The sequence below is a fragment of the Triturus cristatus genome, chromosome 11 (genome assembly GCF_964204655.1).
Source record: "Triturus cristatus chromosome 11, aTriCri1.1, whole genome shotgun sequence".
In the NCBI taxonomy this organism is placed as follows: domain Eukaryota; kingdom Metazoa; phylum Chordata; class Amphibia; order Caudata; family Salamandridae; genus Triturus; species Triturus cristatus.
Window position 1 is genome coordinate 373,330,789 of NC_140594.1, and position 16,396 is coordinate 373,347,184.

The 16,396-nt window shown below is 46.2% G+C and overlaps 1 protein-coding gene across 2 annotated transcripts in view; it reads left to right on the forward strand.

The window, feature by feature from the left end:
* The window catches only part of NCAPH (non-SMC condensin I complex subunit H), a 414,052-nt gene that overhangs the window by 218,096 nt on the left and 179,560 nt on the right, over nt 1-16,396 (forward strand). For both annotated transcript variants that reach the window (XM_085634348.1, XM_085634347.1), the window contains exon 9: nt 9,909-10,108. In XM_085634348.1, the coding sequence (XP_085490474.1) occupies nt 9,909-10,108 (200 nt within the window). The remainder of the gene's footprint in view (nt 1-9,908; nt 10,109-16,396) is intronic.

A 16,396-nucleotide genomic window follows, 5' to 3' on the forward strand; every position in this document is an offset into this window, starting at 1 on the left:
ACCAACTCCAATGGTGACCATCACAACAGATGCCTCCCAGATGGGGTGGGGAGCCCACGCAAACACCCTCAAGGTAAGGGGATTGTGGTCACAACAGGTTGCGATAAAGCACATCAACTACCTAGAACTGAAAACAGTGTTCCTAACCTTAAAAGCCTTTCAGAAACAAGTGTAAGAAAACAGGGTACTAATCCAAACAGGCAATACAACCACCATATTCTACATCAACAAACAAGGAGGAACACCATCAGTGATCCTATCAGTGCTAGCACAGGAAATATGGAGATAGACAATTCCAAGACAAATAGACTTGATAGCAATACATCTACCAGGAAAGGACAATGTGGAAGCAGACAGACTCAGCAGACAGATGTCAGCATCCCACGAATGGGAAATCAATCGACAAGAAATCCAGAAGATATTCCACAAATGGGGAACTCCGCAAATAGATCAATTTGCAACACGCCAAAATGCAAAATGCCAAAACTTCGCATCCAGACAACCGTGCAAACGGTCCCTGGGAATGCGCTATGGATAAGCTGGTCAGGGACATTTGCCTACGCTTTTCCACCGATACCACTGCTACACAGGGTACTAAACCTATGCAGATTCAGCAACGTGACGCTAATACTGATAGCACCTCAGTGAACCAGACAAACCTGGTTCTCACAGATTATGGAGATGTCTAAGCACCTGCACACAGGTTCCCCACTAGAAAGGACCTGTTAACCATGCATAACTGAAGGGTGCAATACCCAGAGCCAGAGAGCCTCAGCCTGGCAGCATGGCTCCTGAAGACCTAGAGTTCGCACACATCAAACTACCAGCAAGCACAATGGCGTTGATAAGAGAAGCAAGGAGGCCTACCACAAGGAAATGCTACATAGCAAAGTGGAAAAAATTCTCCGAATGGTCCATTAGGGAGAAACTACAAAGAAAAATTACCAAGGAATCAACAGCACTAAAGTACTTAACACATCTACTACAAAATAAACTAAGATACACATCTCTAAGGGTGCACTTAGCGGCAATAGTGGCTTACACAAGGTGAGAAACAGGGAGGAGTTTCTTCACTTCCCAAGCATTAAAGAGATTTCTAGAAGGGACAAAGAGAATCTCACCGCCAAACAGAATGCCACCTCCAGCATGGAACCTCAACGTAGTGCTAACTCAGTTGATGAAGGCACCATTTGAGCCTATTCATAACGCAACCCTGCATATGCTCACGCTAAAGACAGCCTTCTTAGTAGCTATCACATCGCTACGAAGAGTAAGCGAATTACAAGCGCTAACACTACAAGAGCCCTGCCTACAAATACACGACAGGATCGTAATGAGAACTGACCCACATTTCATGCCAAAGGTGGTGTCAAGGTTCCACATAAAACAGACCACAAGCACAGAAAAGGCTTTACACACACTGGATGCCAGGAGAGCAGTAATGTACTATATAGAAAAGACAAAAGAAAGCAAGAAACGAAAGCAATTCTTTGTGTCCTTCGCCAGCAGTTTTTTGGGACGACCAGTTACCAAAAATACCATTGCGCGATGGATTGCACTAACCATACAATTCTGCCACAAACAAGCAGGGCAAGAATTGCAAGGAGCGACACAGGCTCACTCAACAAGGAAAAAAGGAGCAACAATTGCTTTTATAGCAAATACACCTATTCAAGACATTTGCCAAGCAGCAACATGGTCCTCAGTGCACACGTTCACTAAGCACTACTGCGTAGATATTCAGATGAACAAGGAAACGCATATTCAGTAACCAGCGCTCATCTTCCACCCAGCCACCACAAACCTAGCAAATTGCTACAAAGTCTATGCACAGCATCGTGAATCCAGAAAGATTCACGCTGCAAAACGTATAGTTTCTTACCTGTCGGTGTAGTTTTGCAGCTTGAAAACTTTCTGGATTCACTAGCGATCCCACCCTCCTCTGCCAGAAAGATGAGACAGGAGGAAGACTATTAAAACAGGAGGAAGACTATTAAAAAAGAAGAAAAAAGAAAAAAAACAAAAGAATCCGAAGATGGCAACCAAAGGTCGACGTGCTTCCTCCGGAAGCTCCTACGTCACGAAGCACACCAAATGGTGGTATGTCGACGCCCACCTGGGCCACGAAAAAAAAAAAAAATACAATTCCAGACCCAACCACTAGATGGTGGAATAATGCTCAGCATAGTGAATCCAGAAAGTTACACCGACAGGTAAACTATATGTTCCTTTGGAACGGAGGGGCTGTTTGTGTAGCGCTCCAAATCTGTGCAACCCCCCAAGCCCCCTTATTTTTTCTTTTTTTTGCCTTTTACACACGTCTTCGCCGACACTAAAAAAGGACTGAGGAAGAAGACGTTCCAGTCCTGCTTGCGTGGAAAAGACGGTTGTGGAAGCAATACGCGTTATGACGTTTACGTGGTAAGTGTACCGTTGTAAACGTAACTCGTAGAAACGCCTTCGTGGTAAAGGCTGTTTCCCCATGCAAACAGTATGTATATTGTGTTATTTTCCCTTAGGAATTTTGGTTAAAATAAAACTCCTCCCCATTTCATCATCTCTATTTTTAGGTCTCGCCTAGCTATTGCGTTTACGCAATCGCTATGCGTGGCTCTAGAAAGAGGGGCATTTCAAAGTGCTCCCAAAAGTGGATTGCATGGCGAGCACGCGCACAATCACGTGCATCGGGCCGCCATGCAATCCGTTTGGGGAAGCGCTTCAGCCCACTGGCGCGTGCACGTGCAGCCACAGCCTCGGCATCATACTTCAAAGGGTCCGCTCCCCCGCCAGAAAGTCAATTCTAACAAGTCAGAAAAAACGTTTCCGATGTAAGACTCAACACAACTACCGTATGTTTGATGTATGTATGTGACTGTTTTAATAAATCAAGGCAAACGTTACATTTCTATTTTGAGGATGATTGTCATCAATGCAAGTAAAAAGTCTTTTTTACGAAGAACATTTAACGTTAGTGCTGTAAATGATAAGCTAGTACTTTTGGAAATTTTATATTTTCAAAGTGAATTTAGTTTCCCTTTCATGTCAGTTGTAAAAGAGCTGAATGTTGTTTATAATTTTACAACAAGGTGTAGTCATAATTGTGTAACGAGGGTTCAATCTCCTCTGATGAACCGGCCTCTGTTCGAGTGTCCGTGACGAATTCAAAGTCCAGGTTATTACTAACAGAGCTGTATCTCAATGTCTCAGGAAGATTTCGAACAAAAAAAATCAGACTTTTAGCAGAAACACAGTGAATTTCAAGCACAAGAGGCCACTAATCTGAAAAGGCTCACAATAAATATTCATGTATATTGGGTCAGTGAGTGAACATGTGCGACCCATCCACCCCGAAAGAATGAGACGCCAAGTCTCGCTGTGACACTATCAAGAGCACGTGCAGCAAATCTGTCACAAACCTGCCAACGCATACACCTCCCTCAGACTTGCGGGTCTATATAAAATGTTTAAACAATGCCACAAAACTGAAAACGGAGTTACATATATAAAACTGATAGTAAAGAATACTACTTTGTAAACAATATAAAAACATGGAAAGAAACGAATGGGGCAAACGAGAAAAAAATACGCTAATGTGAAGTATCGTTGGTACTTACTTTCAGTAATACACATATGAAACATGCACACATGATTCCGAGCTGCTTCTAAACACAGACAGCAAAAGAATTGCCACTGGGAGAGTTATGAAAGATTTGCAAATCTAATCTGCATTTAAAAGTTTATAGATTTCCAATGCTGACCCTCAGCAGCGCGCTCTACTTTCCAACTAATCAATGGCATGCAGCAGATGGTTACGATTAAGTGAGAAACAAATACAGCCTGTTACTGATGGTGTTAAGCATTTTACCCAGTTCCTCGATCGGAAATAGTCCACACATTTATATCCCAGAGCTCCTCTTCCACCGTACACAAGCACTTTCTGAGCCTCTGCCGCTGCCATCCTGTCTCCTGGTTATCTCCGAGGGTGTTCTGCAACCGCACAGACTAAGATATCTCTGCACAGTACTATGGACAGCCCCTCTGCGTGCAGAACAGATGGACCAGCTGTAACATACAGTTCCTGGGAAACAAATGTAAGTAACTCTGTGATTGGTCAATTCACGCAGCTTGCGATTGGTCACTGTGCGTCCTCGTCTTATTGGTCAATATATGCTCCGTTTTCACATGTAAGTGGTTACGGTCACGTATTATTTTTGTTGGGTCTCGCCTAGCTATTGCGTTTACGCAATCGCTATGCGAGACTCTAGTAAGAGGGGCATTTCAAAGTGCTCCCAAAAGTGGATTGCATGGCGAGCACGCGCACAATCACGTGCATCGTGCCGCCATGCAATCCGTTTGGGGAAGCGCTTCAGCCCACTGGCGCGTGCACGTGTAGCCACAGCCTCGGCATCCTACTTCAAAGGGTCCGCTCCCCCGCCTGGAATGCGCTCCCCCGCCCCCTCCACAGCATGCCGAGAGATTGTTTCCTCATGGCGCCTCTCACAACTGTCCCTCCCCCACCACAGGGCTAGTCTCACGGACGCATTGCCATCCATCGATTTCACATTCATGCCCGTGTTCTCTTTGCCTTTCAGCACACAGCCCGCCCTCCCCCCTCCGTGTTTTCTTGCAGCTTTGCCCAGATCTGAGTCTCAAACAACCAAAATAATAAGTTTGCCCTGCACGCTTTCTGCGCTTACAAAGTTAACATATGCCGCGCTTATTTACTTTTCATCCTTCTAAGGTCGATAACATTAGCTCCATTAGTTCTGCGTCTAAGGATTTAAATAACCATATGTTTTCTTGCAACTTTAGGCACTGGACACACACAGCCCCACTGCTCACACACACAGGCATCAAGGCAGCAACAGAATGCTCTGAGCCCCACCAGTGTTTGCCACACACACACATGCCTCTCGCATCTCGTATTTTCTTCCAGCTTTGGCCCGTGTTCTCTTTGCCTTTCAGCACTCAGCTTCCCCGTAACCACCATTTAACTAACATCCTGCCACACTCATTCCATTTTCATCCTCGCTTTCACTTTCATGCCAGTGCTCTTTGCCTTTCAGCACACAGCTTCTCCGTAGCCACCATTTAACGACCATCCTGCCGTAAACACCATTTAACTACCATCCTTTTAGTTAAAATAAAAGAATTGCCTCTAAGGGTTTAAGGAACCATAGAAATGCAAGGCAACATACACTCCGAATGCCACTCAGAGCCACATAATTACATGCCACATAACTACAATGCACTCAATACAACAGACACTCCAAAAACAAATCAGTGCCACATAATTACACACCACATAATTACACTACACTCAATGCCACATGCACTCCAAATAACACTCAGTGCCAATTAATTACAATGCAAACAATGCAAGATACACTCAAAATAACACTCAATGCCACATAATTACACGCCACTAAAATCAACATACACTCCACACAAAACCCCTCAGTGGAACATAATTATATTCTACATAATTACACTCTATCGGACTATTGCACTCTAGCGCACCACCACAGCATCACTCAAGGGCACCACTACATCACTATGCGCTACCACAGCATCAATTAACGCCACAGCATCACTCGACACCACCACATCACTCACTGCCACCACAGTATCAATCTGTACAACCATTCAACAACAACTGGCTCTAATATGTTCTCTCAATATTTAGGCTTTATTACAAATGGCACTAAAAAAATATTTAACTTCTGTTCTTGGATTTTAGGCGCAATTAAATACACTAAACAATCTTCACAAGAGTTATTAACAAAAGTTTAAATGGTTGCCATTATAATTTACATTAACTTTTATTTAAGTATTAATTATTTGCAAAAATTAAAAGCCATTGTTATTTGTAATATCAATATATCTAAGTCACGTAAATACAACACATATTGCATTACAAATGCTATAGGTGTCGCATTTGCAGCAGTTAAAACTATTGAGATTGTACATGAGAAAGCTAGTAATTTCAATATTTTCAATACCAACACATAAATAACAAATTAGTCAATTTACAATACAAAAAGCTCAAACTTTCCTAATGTGAGACCTATTGCATTGCAAATGCTTGTTATTTAATGTTATTTAAATGTCATTTACAACCGACATTAATTTAAACCAATTTTGGGGTATGTGTCTCAGTACTGCTGATTGGCCATCTTCGGTGAACACGGAGGCGCGCGCCTTCCTTGTGGGAGGCCCAAGAATAGTATTGGCACAGCCCTACTCCAGCGGACCCGCTAGCAAGCTCGGCCCCTTGGACACATCCGTGCTGAGACACAGAACCAAGGCCTCTGCTGACATCGTGTTCTCGAGCGACTCAAGAGGACGCGGACGCAGGAGCCTACGGAAACCACTCTCCTGTCTTTACACAGCGGGTTTCAATGGGGTGTGAAAGGCACTGGCTTCCTTTGTGAATCGGTGTATTCTTCGATGGGACTTCCCGGGCGCCATTAATCACCCTGTCTGCTGTAGTGCTGTCTGTAATAACACCAGGGCTGGGGCACTTGGCGCCTACCCAAGCCTTAATTAAGTGAAGGGTCACCGGGGAACTGGAGCCTGTTAACTGCCAGAACAAACCCTGAACGCAATTGCAGGCAACTCGCACACATGCGTGCAACGTTTGGATGTCTGCTTGTTAAAAATTAATGAAATATGTCTGTGTGAGGCGCGCTTTCGATTACTTCAGCTACGGCAGTTCGTGAATTCCAGGGCTGGTAATCGATATCGGTGTATTGCTTTTACAAATTCTGTCTATTTGCTGCTTAAGATTCCACGAGGACCCCTGCTGTGGACACCTCCAGTCAGCCCTGCTCTTGCCACACTGCCCTCTGCATTCAGTGACCTGCAGTTTTCAATCTTCTCATTCTATTCACTGCATTGACTATCGCGTGCAACCTATAATTGTAAGTGGGAAACACGTGACGCTTTTACCAATAAGGCACCCAGATGTTCAAAAATATATCTTCATAATAAAGATTCTTAATACACATTTACAGTACATACTTAGCACAAGATATGTTATGAGTAATTTATTGGTTTGTGCAAATTTTTTATTGGACAATTTAAGCGACACTTCTATGGATGGCTTGGCTCGAGCTTAGGCTCTTAGAGCCAGGCCAGCCCGAGGCTCGGCTGTGCCCATGACCTCTCTGTCAGCACAGCCCAGTGGCACTGCACGCGAGGCGAGACTGGATGGTTGGCACTGAGGCCTGGGCCAGCTGTGCTGGGATCTAGCGTCTATCGTCGCAAAGTAATTCAGCCTGGCACTTTCCCTCTGCACCCCATCGCTTTCAGCAGGCCTCTTTCAACCGTTCCTGTTATTTATCATACACATCAGGGCAATAGCCTTGAAGTAAGCTGCACGTGTTTGGCCCAGCTTTTCAAAACATTTGGGAAATAAAGGTCGTTAGAACTCATGGGAACGAGTTGGTTGCCTACATGAAGAAAGTTACATCTATTGTGAACATACTCCCTTATATCCTTTCCCAACCCATGTTTTTGCGCGCTCTCTCCTCGAGCGCATGCTCTTCACATCAGTTTTCCACGGCACTATAGCTAAGGTTTTTATTCCACCCAAAGCAGCACTGCTCTCGGTTCTGTGTGTGATCAACTGATCTAGTTCAGTTTTTTTTCTTTACATTCTGCTACATGTACTTCTATATTCAAAGGGGAATAAACATGACTTCTAATAGCAGAAGGCAAAGAAAACAAGCATTGGCATAGCCAATAGGTCTCTCCTTTGGGACCTTATAAGAGTTTAGCCATGCAACAGTTGATGTTGTTGCACCAAGGATATTGTGCTGCATAACCAAATACATATAAGGTCCCAAAGGCGAGACCTATTGGCTATGCCAATGCTTGTTCTGGTAGAGACTAAGCAGATTCCTCACCAACCCTCCCATCCTTCACCTAAAAGATCCCATTGTACTCTGCATACTGATTCAAAATTGGTTTTACATGGCTCTGCGTTTTTGACTCAAAAATAGTCAAAAATAAAACTTATGTAAGTCCCCAGAGGTGGCGCATATATGGGCACTGTAACATCCCTTCAGATGCTGAGCTGAAGTTGGCCACTTATCGGCACACACAGGTAAGTGCTCAGAATTTTCCAGATCCAGTCTGACGCTTGGGAAATATTCTAAGGTGACATCTGCAGTTGGCTAGTCTCTACCACAAATGGCATGATCAAAGTTAAGTAACTTATTCTTTTTGTATTGCATCCCAGATTGTTGAGGGAAAAATTACTTTGAGGCACATCTTTACCCAACTATCTTTTCAGCAGTTTGGGTCATAATACAATTTTCTCAGAACTTTTATTACAGCTGCCCTGGAGCAGAAAGTAATCATTGAAAGGGTATTGGTGATCTATACCCAACATTAAACAGATGATTCTCTATGAAAAAAATACACTAAAATTACGTTTTCTTTGGTCTTTAGACCGAAGAACTGAAGTTCCTCCACTTAATCAGGTGTACACCAGTTTGTGAATTTACACAATGGCCTTTATAGTTCCATTGCCCCCGCCGAAACCTGCCTTGTAGTAGCCATGTTTGCTGCTCCAAAGAGTAAAGTTGAACATATCATTGTAAGCATTTGTTTAGTGCACAATCTGCCATTAAATGGTTGCCTAACATGGTCTGCTGGAGGTTTGTTACCACATGATTCCAGCATTTTCATCAGACTTCTGTTTGCCTCCCAGGAATATGGTGTTTGGGTGCTTGTGGTTTTGTGTTTCTAGTTGGGAGGCGATTTCCTGATCATTGTGTTATGGGTGTGCAGGGCTTTCACCAGTTGCATGTCCATTCTTTACAACGTGGCATGCCCTTGCATTGTAATTGAAGTCGGTCTACAACAGACATTGATGGCTCTGTGTCTTCTTTGAGTTCTGTATTTGTTTGTGGGGAAACAGTCTAATGTGGTCTTGGATGTTGGTATTTGGCTATGGTGGCAATAGCAATAGAAAGGACCATGATCTATATCTTCTGCTTTGGGTGCATGTGGGATGTTTATGGGAATAGTTTAGATTTCTTAAATACATGTATGCCTCTATAACATAAATCTGGGCAGTAGGGCAACAGATCTATGTCCTTGTTTATACTGAAAGAGCATGATCACAGTAAATTAAGAAAACCTAATTGCTACTGGAACAGAACCTATGAAAACATTTAAAGCCTGGGATGCTGGCTATTGCTGTATAGTCTCACAAAATGAGAGCGAGCAATTGGAATCGCAGTCCAAGTGGGTGGATTATTAAAGGTTTGTCGGGGAATAACAGATCTCTATGCATCTGCTGTTTTATATATTCTTATTTTAATAGTGAAGACACTTCCTTAAGGCTGTTGAAACGTGAGCTGTTCTTGGAGGCAGAAGGCTAGAAAGAGCTTGTAGTTCGGAATCTGACCAAATTCAGAATTTAGGCCTCAGCCTGTGTTCCGCACGTGCTGCCATGGGCAGATTTTCCTAGAAGATGTGGGCCTCAGTAAGGTCAACAGAGTTCACATTCAAGACACCCAGAACCTCTTTGAAGGGCTGCATTACATGCATCCAACAAGTAGTTCAGGGCAGTCCTGCCATCAGGCCCTATTCATGAGGAGTAGCTCAGCCTGAATACTTTTTCTTGAGGAGTAAAATCACTATCTCCATGTTCAGGAAGGGGTGGTTTAGTTTCCTAAGATCACACAACCATATGGCAGTGTTTCATCTGCTTCTTACACATGCAGGTTCTGTACACAAAGCCACTATTGGATGCATGTGTTTATTCATCCACCCCTGTTCGTGCTCCAAATCCTATGCTTTAGTCCAGTTTGCTCTGCGCCCATCTGTGCAGCCCTCTTGGTGTTCCTTCTGTTTTAAAGTTTCCTTTTAAATGTGTACTTCCTTTTCCACAGACTGTTGCTTCCTTGTTGGACAAGTTCAAACAAAGTGATCAGGTGTTCGACATTCATGCAGAACCAGAAGAAGAGGACTGTTTGGATGGACCAGTAGAGGATGACTTTGATGCAGATGTGTGTGATGGCATGGATTCAGGGGACCTTGGGGGCTTCAAGGATCAGCGTGAAGCTTGCAGGAAGGAACGAGAGACAATCAGGTGAAGGGTCTACAAGCACATTTCTTGATATGAAGCTTATTCTTAAGCATGCCCAGTTTACCAAGACAAATTGTTACAGATATCCTTTGTCCATGATCAGTGGCGCAGAGTCAGCAGCGGATTGGCAGGTTTTCTACCCAAAATTCTTTTCAGTCTTCGGGGGCATGTTGCCTCCTAGCTAACTGTAATATGGCTAGAGGTGTCATCTCAGGTGTCTGTAAAGGCCAAGAAGGGGCCTAGTCACACAGGTAAATTTAACCTTAAACATATGTTTATAACCAAAATTGCCTTACCTGCAACTATCAGTAATTCACAAAGGGATATCTGGCAGTCATAATCCAATTTAGACGTGCTGTCTGAGTGTGAAGCTCTCTGCACCTCTGAATCCCGCTCAAGGTGTGGTAAGTGTGGGGCCCAAGGCATGGTAAGCCTTGGAAGTTTTTGTATGCCCACAAATATGGCTGTTTGTCAGCATTCGTAAACTCCTATTCTTCCCTGGAAAGGGTTTGATATTTACTCTATTCAAAGGCTGGCATAATCCTCTGTCCACGATGGGAATGGGAACAGATCACTTATTTCCTGGGGAGTGTAGGGCAAGAGTACTTCCACTGGAAAAATGTAGATTTTACTATTCCTTTATTAATTAACTTATTTAACTTTGCGTTTGCACCACCAATCCTATATACCCAGGCGTCCTACCCCCATGCGTCTGTCTTCTACATTGAGAGCTCAGCACAAAAAGAATAGGGCCCCACTGAGAATGGAATGTGTATGAAAACCTATGCTTGAATACGCTTTCCAGGAATATTCCTGGAAACATTTGATAAATTCCTTAAAGTCATAAATTTACACTTGCAGATTTACACCGGTATGTATGAAAGGCCCCCTTTTTGGCATGGTCACTCCCACGTTTTGCCTCCTATTTGATGTGATTTTGACTGAATGTGCACCTAGGTTTCTGCTAACTAGTTCCCCATTGCCAGTTCTCTTGCCCAAAAACTGTGCAATTGTAGCTCAATTGGCAATATCTTTAGCACCCTCCGTAAGTCCCTAGTAAATGGTACTTGGGTACTCCGGTACTATAGAAGGTCCCTAAGTACTGCAGCACCTGTTGTGCCACACTAAGGGACCCCTCACCAATGTCATGCAGACTGCCATTGCAGGCTGCGTGTCTTGGCGCAGACAAACGTAAAAACATGACATGACACACAGCCTGTATGCCATGCCAGCAGACACTGCATGCCATATAAGTAAGCCACCCATAAAGCTGGTCTTGCAGCCCAAAGACAGGGTGCACTATACTACAAATATGGACATAACTGCATGAGCAGGTATGTCCCTGTGCTGGTCTGTTCCGTTACTGCTAGTACAAGTGATCAGGGATGCCATTTTAAAACGTGCTGGACACTGGTTAAAACAACTTCCCCACCTACATGATGGTTTCACTGAAAATAGGGAGGTTTGGTATCAAACAGCTCATATCAATAAACCCGCACTGATTCCAGTGATGGATTTATCTGAAAGAGACTCAGTGGTAGATTCCTTACCTTAGAATATCCCCAGGTGTCAGACTGGATCCGGAACGTTTTTCGTCTGCAGTACCCCTACGCGTCGGAAGGTGGTGTTGTGCGGCTCCTCGTCCGTCGCTGGCGTCGTAGGCGCCGAGATGACGTCACGGAGACTTGAGCGCCACCCATGCGCTCTGACATCTGTTCTTTCTTTTTCTGTGCCAGCAAGTGCAGATCCGCTTAGAGCATGCACCCTAAACTTTTTGACTAAACTTTTGATACTTTTCGTCTCCCATTTTTGAGTCTTTGACTTTTGGTGCCACATAAGGATGCCTGTATTTAAATCCTGCGGGGGCCTGTCACCGTACGATGTCGGTGGCCGACCCCCATGGCGTCTGTCTCTACTGTCTGGAGAGCGACCATGACTCCCAGTCATGTTCCGACTGTCTGGCCATGGCTCCAAAGGCCTTGCGGGAGCGGTCCTGCAAGCTGCTGGAGTCCCGGCAGTCGTCCTCACGCCGTTCGAGGTCTAGGGGTCATTAAGGGGATTGTGTGCGGAGCCATCACCATCGCTCCTCGGGGTCGAAGTCTTCACACTCTGAATCGGGTAAGAGACGTCCTAAGAAGTCGAAAAAGCGTTTCTGCTCTCTGACGTCCCCCGTCGGTCTCCGGACGTGGGGGCCAGGGGTCCCACCCCGCGGCTCCTTTGGAGTTAGTGAGTCCCGCAGCCTACCCACCTTATTCGGGTCCATCGGCGACGCTTGCCCAGGTGCAAGATTTTCTTGCTGCCATGGCCCGCCTATTCAGGTCTTGGGCGCCGCCCTCTGCTCCGCTCCCGGTGCCGCAGTGGGCTCTGTTCGTTCCACCACCGCCCTTGCACGGGTTCTTGGACAATATTCCTGGTTGGGACTCTAATTGGGACACGGAGCCGGACCGGCGCCGTTTATGATGCCGTTCGACCCTTTCTATTCACTTGTCCCTCCCCCACCGCCTGTTCCACGGGCAGTGGAGGAAGGGGACGACTGGGAGGGGTCTGAGGACCCTCTTGCACGGCAGTGCGGGTCGGGACAGGAATGGACAGAAGAGTTGGAGGATGCAGGTGGCCTTGACCTCTAATCTGACCCTGGTTTTCTTTCTCCTCCCGCTGTGGCTATGGAGGAGGGCGGCACATACACTGTCGTGCTCTGTAGAGCAGCTGAGGCCCTTGACCTCTTCCTGCCTACGGTGTCCCTCAAAACTAATCTCTTCACTGAAGTACTTCAGGCGGCGGCAAGCTCTATGGAGCCCCTGCTTCTGTTCAATGAGGTGTTAACTGACATATAGATGGGCACCTGGTGTAAACAAGCTACGGGGGTTCCCGTGCATAAAAACGTGGCCAGGTGCGTTCGCCCTGTCCCGGGTGACCCTGCTTTTTAGGTCTCGCCTGGCATAGACTGTGCAGACATGCGCAGTCTCGCTGGCGAGATTTAATGAGTTAGGGTAGATTTCTCTAGTGGGCTTTAAGCCCTGCCCCTCTTTTCCATTGGCTGGCGTCACCGTTTATGCTAAACGGTGGCCAGCCATTGGGAAAGAGCGTCCAGTGACGTACAGTTTTCTCTTTTAGAGCCTAGGTTGCTTTACGTTTGTGGGAAAAGCTTTTCTTATCTTTATGGGGCCATGTGTTTCAAACATATGGCCCCATAAAGACAAGAAAGCTTCCGCCAAGGACGAAAGTGAAAGCGGAGCGTGCTTGTTGTTTTTTTTTTGCAATCGCTGGTTTTTCTCCTCCTCTGAAGTGCGTGTCTGTCCGTGAGCCGCTGTTCCGTGCGTTCGCTGCGGGCTGGTTACAGAGAACTGTGGCGGTACTGTATATGGTAAGTCACGGTAATTACACATATTCACGCACCTCCTCGTACACACTCTGGTCCCCCTGCCCGTGATTGCTAAGGGCTGCAGACACCCCTTTTCCCTCTGAGGCAGCTCCTCCCCACACCGGTGATAGAGGGGACCGCCCCGTTCACGAGGGCCCTGCTCCTGCTGCCAAAGGAGAGATGTGCCCGCTTCCCACCCTGCACAGACCATTTTTTAGTGACCGCGCTATGGATCCTAGCCAGCCAGCCGGCCCCCCAGAGGCTCTCCCAGCCCCTCTGTTGATGCTCGCCATGCTGCACAGCTCAGCGGAGGCGCGGTGGCACCAGGACTGTGACTGGCTGCCCAGGGAGTATGGGGCCCGGTGGAGAGATCTGACCTTCATCTGTGTGAGGCGCTCTTGAACCGGAGAGCGCCGATCCAGGTCTGTGAGGAGCTAGCGACACCAAGATACGTGCGGCGGCTGAAGGACTGGGCACAAGGTGAGTCCCGCCTACACCAGAGGTCAAGCAGCTGACACCGGCGGCTGCAGCCCATACAGATTCCCCCGGCCAGTGCCCTGCCTCGAAGCCACGCATTCCAAGCAACATCGGCAGGGAAGCATCAGAACTCAGACCGGCTTCTTAAATTCCACGGACGCCATTTCAAGATCACCCACATGGCTGACGACAGTTTTTAATATCACCCTAACCGCGTTGCTCTACACTTGCACCCAAGCAAAAATGGACCTGCGGAAACAATTACCTACTCGCCCCAGTAGAATTAAGTAAGCCTCTTAATTTTGTTCCCCGTAAGCTCGTATTTGAAGTGGGTTAACGTTATTTGTGCTTATTTCGGTTTGAGAGCATGCACTCAGTTTAGAACAATATAAATGAATACTTGTTGCATTTTTGGCGCTGCCATGTTTCACCTCTCAAGTGGTCAGCAGATAGCCTTCGAGTACGAACTGCATGAGCCTTTGCAGACACTTCCTGATTCTTTGGGTTCTGCACTTTCAGCTATGTTTTGTGTTTGTGTGTGGGGTTTCTTCATGCTAATTAGCATAAAGAGTGATCCACGCTCTTGTGAACCTAAGAGCCTCCGATTCTACTTTAATCAGCGTAGCAAGCGCACCAACCCACTGATCTATGTTAGGCCGTTCATTTAAATTAACCCCCTCACACCACGCTTATTTTTGCGTCTTTGTCAGTCTTCGTATATTTTAGCCCCACATGGAGCGACTGCTGTTCCCAGATATGTCCTTGATGTTTCTGCACAATCTGTGCTTGAAACAATGAGCCCTGTTCTCTTGGGCGGAATCCTCCCGAGGATTAAGGGGGAGGGCCCTCTCCAGAGGTGTTATGGCCAGCATCCCTCCTGGACTCATGCAGTCTCTCGGGGCGTTGATCCAAGATCTTGTGAACCTAAGAGCCTCCGATTCTACTTTAATCAGTGTAGCAAGCGCACCAACCCACTGATTTATGTTAGGCCGTTCATTTAAATGAACCCCCTTAATGCTGGTTTTAATAGTGCTGAGTGATACTAGTGCTGCCCCTCGGCGCTAAAGTACATCCCTCCAGGCTATATACATGATTGTGTTTGTGCAGTGCAGCATGCTGCCGACTCACATAACACAAACCAGGTGGTGCTGCCCGGCCGGGACTGCCCCACAGTGACCCAGTGAGGGGGATTAATAAATCGGTGGCCACATGCTATGTGTGGCAGGGTGACTGAGGTGTGGCGTCACTAAGCCACAGAGCGCTCTCTACCTGTCTGCAATGTCCAGAGCACGTTGGAGTGAGGAGTGCAGGCCTCTGTGTGTATGTGTGATAAGGGCGCGAGGCCTGCAGTGGTGTCTGTCCCTGTGTGGGTGATGGGTGCGTGCTCCTGCAGCAGTGTCTGCACCCTGTATGTGTGTGTCTTTGTGTGAGTTTTTGTGTGTGTGGCCTGTAGTGGTGACTGGGTGTGTCTGCTTGTGTATGTTGGTGTTTGTGTATATAATGTGTGTGTGGGTCCTTCATTGGGGTATGTGTTTTTGTGCGTTCGTTTATGCGTGTGTGTGTGAGACAGTGCGACCGGTTGTTTACTGTGACTATGCATGGTTGTTTATATGTGCGCACGTGTAGGAACTAGCGTGTGTTCCTGTGTGTGTGTGCGCGCAGTTGTTTGTGTGGTTGCTCATGTGTGCACTGGTCGTAAGTCGTGTGTTTGTTTTTCAGGGCTGTTTGTAAGCATGTGTGTGGTGGTGAGTGTGTGTTTATATGCAGGTAGCGTGTGCGTTTCGAACCTGCGTCTCATGTTTGTCACGTGGACACAGTTTGTCAGTGGCTGGCGTCTCTGGTATGCTGGCTTCAGAAAACAACTTTCTGTACCAAAGAGCGGTGGAAACCAAAAATATCAAATTTAAAAAAGTGTGGCACGGGTGAGTGACCGGTGTTGCACAAACAACTTCATAAAACACAATCCTTAACTTTACACAGGGCCGCAGCAACATTCACTAACCACAGAGAGCACACAACAGCCTTAATGTGTGGTGTTAAAATATATACACATGGGTGTACGAAAAAAGCATTCAACAATGCTGGTTTAAGGGCACACACGCACACAGACGCAACGGAGGAGAGAGCGTGATGCAGCTCGCTATTGTGTACCATCTAAGTCCAACAGACGTACAGAGCTCACTTATGATGCAAGGAAAATCCCGACTTCTTCACTCAAACACTAGATAGAACTAATCGCATGCTAAGTGTTTTTACATAACATTGTTATCAACTTTAGAGTAGTGTTAGTCCTCAATTTCAGCAAAATTTGGATTGGCCACATCTTCCTTCAATTTTAAAAATCAGGATTATTACCCCTAGCACAGTTGAAGCACGTGGGTGGTTTTACCGCATATGCAGGGCTTTAAGTGGGATGAAAAGACTGTGGGGGGGGGGCTCTCAGAGGGGCAAGG